The 10,509-nt window shown below is 37.8% G+C and overlaps 1 protein-coding gene and 1 pseudogene across 1 annotated transcript; both read right to left on the bottom strand.

The window, feature by feature from the left end:
• Window positions 1-557: 557 nt before the first annotated feature.
• LOC104116664 (subtilisin-like protease SBT3) lies at window positions 558-3,119 on the bottom strand (annotated as a pseudogene).
• A 1,216-nt stretch (window positions 3,120-4,335) lies between these two features.
• LOC104116665 (large ribosomal subunit protein uL1c) lies at window positions 4,336-10,255 on the bottom strand. The gene is made up of 7 exons (XM_009627564.4): window positions 9,883-10,255; window positions 7,574-7,753; window positions 7,422-7,476; window positions 6,189-6,316; window positions 5,307-5,390; window positions 4,932-5,057; window positions 4,336-4,840 (listed from the first exon to the last, which is right to left on the bottom strand). The coding sequence occupies exons 1-7, from the start codon at window positions 10,195-10,197 to the stop codon at window positions 4,706-4,708; spliced, it is 1,023 nt and encodes a 340-aa protein (XP_009625859.1). The 5' UTR covers window positions 10,198-10,255; the 3' UTR covers window positions 4,336-4,705.
• Window positions 10,256-10,509: the final 254 nt, after the last annotated feature.

Raw genomic sequence — 10,509 nt, 5'->3', positions numbered from 1 at the left:
GCTTCCTGATTGAAGTCTCCATTGTATGTGTGTTTCTGCCTGTTTCTTGTTAGCCATCATTCTTTTCCATGTCTGTGATTGGCCTGAATGCCATTTTTTGGAGATGGGGTGAGATCTCTGACGGTATTTGGCCTTGAGAAAGTTACTCCAAAGAGTGTCCTTTGTTCTGAAGTGCCACCATTGTTTGATTTCCATGGATTTGCAAACATCCTCGGTGGTTCTGAAACCAATTCCCCCTTCATTTTGGGGTTTATAAATCTTTTGCCAAGATGCCCAGTGATATTTGTTTCTATCATTATTCATACCCCAGAAAAAGTTTACAACAAGTTTTTCAATTTGTTTGATCACAGTTTTAGGAGGAAAAACTACTGAGAGGAGATAGATTGGTAAAGATTAGAGAACATGTTTAATCAATGTTGCTCTTCCACCGTAAGACAGCATTCTTCCATGCCATCCTCTTATTCTGCTTACTATTTTGGATGTGAGGGAATTGAAATGGACAATTCTCTTCCTACCAAGTGACGAAAAGACCACCTCTTTGGTGGTGACATTTTTTTATAGGTACAAGTCATGCTCTTATATTTTAGGGAAAATATGTATTTTAACAATAACATCAAAGAGCATGCTTAATCCGGCTATTTCAGACAGAATCCTCTTTCACAGATTACAAACTTAGAAAATGCAAGAGCTTGTGCTAGTTGAAGAGTTTCACTACCAGACCTCTATCTCTGGAGATATTACAATAGGACTTCTTACTGTATGATTTCCCTTCTCTTCCACCCAGGTTATTGAACCAGATTCGACTTTTTGTTCTGCGTCGTCTTTGTAACGAATGGTCAAAATGTAACTCTGCTTCTGATTTTTCTTCTTAAAGACCAATGTTTGTGGTGACACAGAAACATTGGAGTTCCTTGGTGATTTCACTTTCACTCTATACTTAGCTGCACCACTCCCAACATTTGTTACTGTCCTCCTGAATTTCTGCTCCAACCAAGTGAAGTCCCCTTGTGGGCTAAAGAATGCAATAAATGATGGTTAATTGATATCCGATGATGTATTTGAGCAGTTGTGATTGGCTGATGATCTTGCAATTGTTTTGAACTGCTCCTCTGTGAAATTCAAAGAACAAAGAAGATTAACATAATCTTGCGGAGTGGCATCATATATGAGGCCTGGATCAAAAGCCCGGTTAGGATCAACATGCCCAGCTCCCATGTCTAGTGGTGTAGCACGTTTGTTATCCTCAGAACATTTTATGGGTTTTTGAGTATTATCCAAAGAGTTGGCAGTGGTCATCATGGCGGAACGAATAGCTGAAGGACTCCATTCAGGATGTGCACCTTTAACCATTGCAGCTATTCCCGCAATGTGAGGAGCAGCCATGGATGTGCCTGATTCAAGATAGTAATCAGTTGCCAATTCTACATTGGTACCAATTTTCTCAACTGCAATATTAGACGGGTAGGCGGCTAGAATTAACACTCCTGGTGCCAATATGTCTGGCTTTGCCACTCCCAGGTAGCTTCGAGAGGGGCCTCTAGCTGAGGATGCAGAAACAACTGGAGCAGGCTTTGAGTCCAAATACGTCTCCAAGAAACTAATGCTGGCTTTGGGTTCATGAGTCTTTGTGACATAATTCATAACTTGTTTCCCTTCCTTGGGGGTTATAACAACTCCAGGATTTGGAAATTCAGTGGACCTTAGTATTGCTGGATCGTCGGTAATAAAGATGGCTGCTCCAACTCTGGCCTCTGCAACAGAGTTCATTTGGTCAGTAACTACATCTGCATCTCCGCTCCTCTGACAAACAATGATGCTACGTCCAGCATCAAGTACTTGGGCTAATAATTCAGCTGAATCACAAGCAGACAGTGTCTTGTTGTAAATTACAGGCCAATTGCTAATGATTGCTCTTGCTGGAAACAAGCTCCATCCCCTAATCTTTAGACCACTTCCCAGTGTCAGAGTCCCGGAAAACCACCTGTCAGTATGACCTGATGCTACTGTGAAGATCCATGGGACTCCATTGTTTAAACTTCCCATATTAGGACCACTATTTCCTGCTGAAGCAGAAACTAGCACACCCTTTGTCATGGCACCGAAAGCAGCTATTGCAATAGTATCTTCATACAAAGGAATAAAGCGCCAGCCGTAGGAAATGCATATCATGTCAACACCATCTGCAACAGCTTGGTCCATAGCTGCGATCAAATCAGAAGCGAAGTTTCCCTCATCAAAGCTAAACTTATACACCGCAAGTCTAGCTCGCGGTGCAACCCCTTTTGCTGTTCCAGGAGCATATCCGAAATATGAAGCTCCTTTGACAAAGCTACCAGCAGCAATAGAGGCAACATGCGTGCCATGACCAATAGTATCCCTTGCAGAATTCATGGAAATGTTCCAATCAGGATTTTCGGCCATTAGTCCCTTATTGAAGTAATTGGCCCCAATGAGCTTCCTGTTGCACATTGAAGTATTAAACTCCACGCCTGGCCGACAAATTCCCTTCCATTTTTGGGGGATTTCAGGCATTCCATCATCTCTGAAACTTGCAGACTCTGGCCAGACACCAGAGTCAAGAACACCAATGATCACATCCTGGCCAAAACCAGAAGCTGGCCATAGACCAGAGGAGGGGTTGAGCTTAAGAAACTCAGAGGTATGTGTAGTGTGAGCTTCAAGAGACCTATCTTTATAAGCTGAAATGAAACCTTTGGACTTCTTGAGAGTTTCTAGCTCATCTTTAGACAAAACAGCGCTGAAGCCATGAAATACATTGTCATAAGAATAGAGAAGCTTTGGAACAGGATGGCGGCTATTAAGTGAAGCGGGAGTTACAATCTCGATGGAGTCAATGGTGGAAGAATGCCAGTGATGGTGACTAGCAAACACCTTAGGCATTAAAGACTTGTCCAAGTGGACAATGTATGTTGTTCTCTCTGCTATGTCTACTAAACAGAAGAAATGGGCAATAAGAAACCAAGATAAGAAGAGAAGAGGTCGGAAACTATCCATTTCCATTGTTAACTATGTAATTTGTGTCTTCCAACTACAGATAAGCCTCCTTTTTATAGTACAGAGGCAAAAACAAACCAATGGCCATTCGCCATTATTTTAAGTAGATAGTAATATAATTTGAGCACATGGTGCAGTAAATCTTTTTCAATATAAAATCCTGTCAAAAGAGAAGAATACCTTTGAAGTTTGAGCCATTGGCCAAGGCGGGTTTTGTTAGTATAAATTACTGCAAATTGCAAATATATAACAGCACATTCATCAACAGCTTCTCAGCTTTTAGCTTATTAAACGGACATATTGCATACTTTAATCATTCCTTTTTTTAATAAGAAATTATTCTTCTTCCTCTTTTTGATAGGCTGTTTAGTTTATTCTAATTTTCCCCTTTCTTTGAATATGCATGGTTGTAAGGGTTTTTGGCGCTACTATGGGGATGACATAACAAAGACCTTTGGGAAGACCACCTAATGACATTTTTGAAGATCTGCGGTGAATTCGGTCTTATTTTGTATTTGTCTATGAAATCTACATAAGGGGAGCCTTAGAGCAACGGTAAAGTTGTTTCTGTAGGTAACGAGTTCAAGTCGGGAAAATAGTCACTAATGCTTGCATTAGGGTATTGAACTCATTATAGTTTTAAAGTTATGGGTTCATATCTATTATTTTTGTAATTTTAATGAATTTTTACTCCGTATCGAAAGTTATGGGTTCAATTAACCCATAACTACCACACTGCATCCGCCCTTGCTTGGGTGCAGCCCTTCCTCGGACGCTGCATGAACACAGGATGCCTTGTGCACCGGCCTGCCCTGCCCTATGAAATGTAAAGTTATAGGACATTAACTTTTGTAACTTCTCAAAAACATAACTAGAAGTTATACGTGTATATATCCCTCTATATCAAATGATGCATAGACTTGGCAATCTGGAAATGAAGCAAACCTATACGGAAGGCAATGGTGTAGCAAATTGTTTGGCAAAGCATATCAGTAGCATGGATGTTTTAGAAAGCTTAAGGATATATCATTAACCCCCTTGTGTTAATAACTGTATTAGGATTGCATTTCCCAAGATAGTTGAGTCGTGTAATAGCTACTGTGTTCTTAATATAATTATCAACAAACAAAAAAAAACAGGTTACAAAATGCGGGAAGGCAACAAAATACTTTTCGCGTACAGTGCGAAAGGCAAGGCAGGGTGCTCACCAACTGAGTTGGCTCCAATACAAATTGGGACGACTATGTGATTGGGCTATAATGTCTTATATGGACCAGAAAATAGTCCGACTTTTTCTTCTCCTTGATATAAGTAACAAAATACTGAAACTATCAGGTTTATTCACCCCCATCAACTGTTGGGACAAACTCAGACATGACCATAAATAAGAATCTTGCAGTGTAGGAAACCTCTGAATTTGACTTAGCTTCACCCTTTTGCGAATTATAGCATGATATACATTAGCACCTACATAGAATTAAATTGAACATAAAATTGGCATTGTCAAACAAGAATACTTTTTTAGCAACTGGGCCTAAAAAAGCTTCCGCGGAAATATTGACAATATGGCATTGAATCTCCTCTCGAATTCCACCTACTCTGTATCCTAGCCCTCTCAAATGGAAGCTCAGTTAAGGCACCGAAGAAGCTAGGTAGATGACAGAAGGTGCAATATACATGTGCAGGTCAATTAAGCATTCGGAAGCTTGTACTCGAGCATCTCCCTTACATTTAACCGAATGGATGGCCCCATCGATGAACATACATGTGCACTCTTCCAGTAAACTCCTTTTGCACCTGATGGTTTATTTGCTTCTATTGATTTCTGTTATTCAAAGAAATGCAGTTGAATGAATTTTATACATATCAATGGTAACATTTCAACCACTCTGGTAGAAGATAAGCATAAAACATACCACTGCAGCGATGAAGTTTATGATAAGATCTTCTTCCGAGAAATTTGCTTTCCCAAATGGTAAGTGAACAATTCCAGTTTTATCTGCTCGGTATTCTACTTTACCCTTTTTGAATTCTTCGATAGCCTGGAAGAAATATTAATCAATTTACATGCTTGAAAAATGGTTCGATAAGCAAATCATCAGCCTACTCACTAATTACATTGTTTTGCATTTTGTAACTCTGAATGACTTCAGCTAGCATATATGCACTTTTCCATTTTTCATTTTATAGAAAGATCTAGGCATTATTCCATTCTACAACGAGAAAGTTGAACATAAAAAGACAGTATTCTGATTAACTTTTTCCACAAGCAGAAAATACTGACACTTCACCTGAGGTATATTTGTAGTGACAGTACCAGCTTTTGGGTTCGGCATGAGTCCCCTAGGTCCCAGAATCCTACCTAAGCTAGCGACCTGTCGCAAATGATAGAGAATGTATTAATATGAATCCACAAAAGAATAACGCAAAATGAGCAGCAGATATGTTCAGGATTAAAATAAAAAAAAATGTTTTGAGACAAAAGTAACTTAAAGAGATGCAACTTTTTACATCAGCTATCCGACAGCCTTAAAATGAAAAGAGGGGCTGGGGAGCCTATATGATTGATCACTCAGCTTAAGCTAGGGTCACTAAGGCCCTCCATCCTGCAGCATTACTAGATCTATGACAGAACAAGAGGGACCATAAATCATTCAAGCATACTGTGTGAAATATGTTCGCATGAAGCATAAAGAAGTTGAGTACAATGTAAAAATATGAAAATTTAAAATTAACTTTTTAAAGAAAGAAGGTTTGCTTAGAAAAAATGTGCTCTGATAACTAGACAGATTTTGAGTTTGATGAATTTTATGAGCACCAACTTAGCAAAAGGTATGAAAAAAAGGTACACCGAAGGATGGAGAAAGACTGCGAGTAACAGAAGCTTCTATGAAAATTTAACAAAATTATGTTTCATTCAACCAAAACAACTTAACAGAGAAGTTTTCAGAAGAAAAGGAAACGACAGCTGAGAGCTTTTCACCAAGCCATATGAGTTGGTTCAGGACAGTCACTCTTAAGACTGTAGTGGACACTTCAATATTAAATTCTCAAAACCAAGAGACAAGAGTTTGTAGGCTGGTTTTCGAAGAAAGTATAAAGATGAAAAGAGAGACCAAATTGAACACAAAAGGCAAGTCACACTGTTATCTTAGCAAAGACTAGAGAAACACCTTAGGCATCATATCTGGTGTCGCAATCAATTTGTCAAAATCCATAAATCCTCCCTTTATTTGTTCTATCAAATCCTCTCCACCCACTAGATCAGCTCCTGCATTTTTTGCTTCATCGAACTTTTCACCTGTAGAATTTTAGCTGCAACACAATTAGCGTACAAAATAGAGACTACAATTCCAAAGAAATATTTCAAGACCAGAACAGTCTATAACTACCATTTGACCACATCCCAAATGCAAAAAGAGCCTAGCATAGTGCATTCAGTAGGTAGGGTCACTAAAAACTAGACAAAACAATCGCACTGGAAAAGGAAGACCACAAGTAATCATCTTTTTTTAGAATACCTCATTGGAGTCTTTTGTTTCATTTATTTTTACCATGTCTCTCTGTATGATGATCTCGTAGTATCTTGAGGCAGGTGCCTCCTTTTCCAAATAGAGAGGACTTCTACACAGGGTAAGTGACGTAACGCAAAATTTCACTGCACTCAAGGGGTGGAAACTACTAATTGGTTTGCAATTTGAGGAAGAAGCAAAGCTTCAAGATCAAAGAGAGAAGCATGAAAGACAATAGATTCATCAAGATATCATTGGTAAAAAATATTGCATTACACTTCTTTAAGTAAATAAAGCATGGCCAAACTAAAATCAATGTTTCATTTCAAGCGGATCAAGATTAGTACATTAGGTAATGCATCATATGCAGCTTGAAGCTTCACAAATGAATTGTTCATCAGGTGCGCCTTTGAGCACTACTTTTACAGATTGAAATAATATCTACAAATTGAAAGAGGAGTGCAGAACCATTTGCTGGAGAAAAGAAGTAGTTTCAATGAAAAACAGAAGACGATACGATTACTGAGGTGAACAGTTTCACATTCCCGAGGAAAAAGGACAGGAAGAATGGAATAGGAACGTAAAAGTACATTGGAAGATTGTCTTTGATAGTCTAGGAAGAACCAGAGTTGACTTTTCCAATGGGCATTGATAGAAGGATAAAGTTCAGACATATGAGAACATATTTACAGTGCAGTATATTCCCTTAAAGATGAGAGATGATGCCAGTGACTGCAGGCAATATATTATAATTCAGATGCCAACTTTTCCTTATAGCTTTCAAAAAGTATGCCTTGCTTTCGGGGCATTAGTGACACAATCTTTAAAACTGAAGATCAATCTATTGGCTTACTATCAAGATAAATTCACACAATATATATCTTAAGGAAGTACCTTGGGTAAGAACAGCCACTTTAACAGTTTGACCTGTTCCCTTGGGCAAATTAACCTGAAATAAAGAAGTGTCACAATTGGAGATACTAATCATACCACTAAACACGTGATAGAAACTTTGAAGTATGTAATGATGATGAATGAAAACTTACAGTTGCCCTAAGCTGCTGATCATTGTATTTTGGGTCAATATTGAGACGGAAATGGGCTTCAGCTGTTTCAGTAAACTTTGTGCTAGCTGTTGTTTTGAGCAGTTCTATAGCTGTTTTCAAGTCATACTCTTTCTTGATTTCTCTTAATTTTTGAATCTCCAAGAACCTCTTAGACCGTGTCTAATTATCATGACCAAAAAAAAAAAAATCAACCAGTTTATGAGAAATAGATGGAGCAATGGGTAAATAAGAGAGGGAGAAACAGAGAATTTTGATGCTTAAGGTAACAACTAAGGAAAAGTACATATATCAGAAATGTAGTTTGAAAATCAATAGAGATGATCTTCCACAACTAGCATCTGAAAAGTGCAAGGTTCTTCACCTGTAGAGTGACATCCACTACTGGTCAAAAGAAGGAAGCAAATGCAGAAACATGTAAGATATTCAACCTCCAGACTGCATATTTACTAAAGATGTCTTAAATACTAGGACAAGGATCACATGAGGAAGTCTAAATGGCCTATCTCAATTCCGCTACTCATAGCCTAGCACTTGCTGCATCAAAAATTTGATTGTTCGTTGCTGGTGATTGATCTTTTCCATCATGATTCCACTTTCTAAAAGAAGATTCTTTTACCACACTTTATTAGTATTACACCAAAAGTAACTTATGATAAAATTGTCCTCCAACACAAACAGGAAAGCATGGGTCATGGAAAAACTTGCCAGTAAGCATATAAAAAACAAGCTTCCTTTGAAATGATACATAGTGTAAGACTGCAAAAATTGTGATGTGACTTGCCAACCACAAGATAAATATAGTCTTCCCTAACCATTATTTCTTTTCCCTTCCTATGAAATTGTAATCTCAGTATTATTTAATTCCACTTCATAATCCCGGTATTATATTATAATTTTTCTTGTTTGAGCGAGCTTGTGCACCGCCGATTAATCCACCGGGTACCTGCTACCTACTATTCAGTCCATCAAGGCTTAGACAGATGCAAAGAAATCACCTACTACATTAAAATAAATTACTGAATGATCTAATCATTGCACCAAACATACCTGTAGGGTTTAAATCACCAAATTTACATGAGCAAAGAAACTCAGACAAGTTCACCCCAAAAAAAATGAACCAAGAAATGCCAAAACAGGTCATTTTGACAGTAATATCATCACAAAGTTCAACAAATAAAAAACTTCAGCAAAACCCACATATCATACAAACAAACAAGGACCAAACTTTCATCTAACATCCATAAAATTAACAAGAAATGGAGAGTTTCTACATACCCTATCCCTCTTCATGAGCAAAGAAAGTCATTTTTATAGCAATATTATCACAAGAATCAACAAAATACAAAAATTAAGCAAACCCCACCACATATAACACGGGAAAAAAAAGAACCTTTCATATCTAAAATCCATAAAATCAACAAGAAAAAGACAGTTGCTCAACATACTCTATCCCTATACAGGAGCAAGGAAGTCATTTGTACTGTAACTATTTTTTTGATGACCAAGAAATCAAAAAAGGAGGGGATGACGGGCCACCCTCTACCCTTATGCACTTAAATACTAGAGTTAGTTCGCTTGGCACAAGGCTCAAACCTGTGACCTAAGTTCCCCAACCATTGCCAATTGAGCTAACCCCTGGGGAAAGTCATTTTTAAAGTAACAGCTTGTTTGGATGGTTGTTAGTTGTTGTATTGTATCGTATTGTTACTTTAAATACAATATTTGTTTTGACTGTTACTTAAATTTTATCGTATCGTATCGTTAGAACGACCTGGTGTGGTCGCGTCGTTTCCTTATCTTTTTCTCTCATATTGCCCTTATTATTAAAAAACCATATTATGTTGTATTGTATCGTATTGTTACTTTAAATACAATATTTATTTTTATTGTTACTTAAATTTTATAGTATCGTATCGTTAAATATGTCGTTATGTAACGACAAAAAATGCCACTCTATGGAACGACCTGGTGTGGTCGCGTTGTTTACTTATCTGTTAATAACATCCAAACAAGCTGTTAATACCATCACAAGAATCAACAAAATACAAAAAATAAGCAAAACCCACATATAACACGAAAAGAACAATCTTTCACATCTAAATCCATAAAATCAACAAGAAAAAGATTAGTAGCTCAACATACTCTATCCCTCTCTTCATGGGCAAAAGAAGTCACTTTTATAGCAATATCAAAATTTAAGCTAATCCCGCATATAACACGGAAAAAAAAATCTTTAACTTCTAAATCCAATAAAATCAACAAGAGAAAAGATGAGTTGTTCAACATACTCTATCCCTCTTCAAGGGCAAAGCAGCTTTGCCTTTCTTGGGCTTAGAGGTTGGAATTGCAACAGCAACAGCGCCTTCTCCACCTTCTTCGTCAACAGCCTCATCAACCTCAGCTTCAGCAGCCATAGCAGCAGTAACAACAATAGGTCCATTGGACTTCCTTTCTTTGTAATGGAGGATTAGTGGGTGTAGAGAAAAGGACTTGTGGGGTGTGAAAAGGAGAGGCTTTGGTTTGAAAAGTAAGGAATTGGGGTTGAGTTCTTGTGAGAGAAGTGAGGATAGAGTGAGAGTAGAGGGTGTAGCTGTGGAAGCCATTGTTGAACGAGAGAGACCTCTGTTTGTTGAAGGGATTGTAATTGTGGTGAATAATCAATATATATGCATATCCATTTGGTGTATGTTGATAATGAGATAAGAGAGTGTCTCTAGTAAGGTATATTAAATATTTACCATTTTGACCGAACGAAGTTTGAGAAGGTGTTATTTGAACCCTGTTAGATTTTGAATTATTGTCATATAAGCCCTTTGTGGATGCAAGTTTCTTGGGGAGGATAAAAACAGATAACACGTTACACGGGCGGCTCAATAAATATGGAAGCCTAAAGCAAAAATTCAACAAGAGGCCTT

This window comes from Nicotiana tomentosiformis, chromosome 1 (assembly GCF_000390325.3).
Source record: "Nicotiana tomentosiformis chromosome 1, ASM39032v3, whole genome shotgun sequence".
Lineage (NCBI taxonomy): Eukaryota > Viridiplantae > Streptophyta > Magnoliopsida > Solanales > Solanaceae > Nicotiana > Nicotiana tomentosiformis.
Note: the sequence above shows the minus strand (reverse complement) of the source record. Positions and strands in the feature narration are given on the sequence as shown.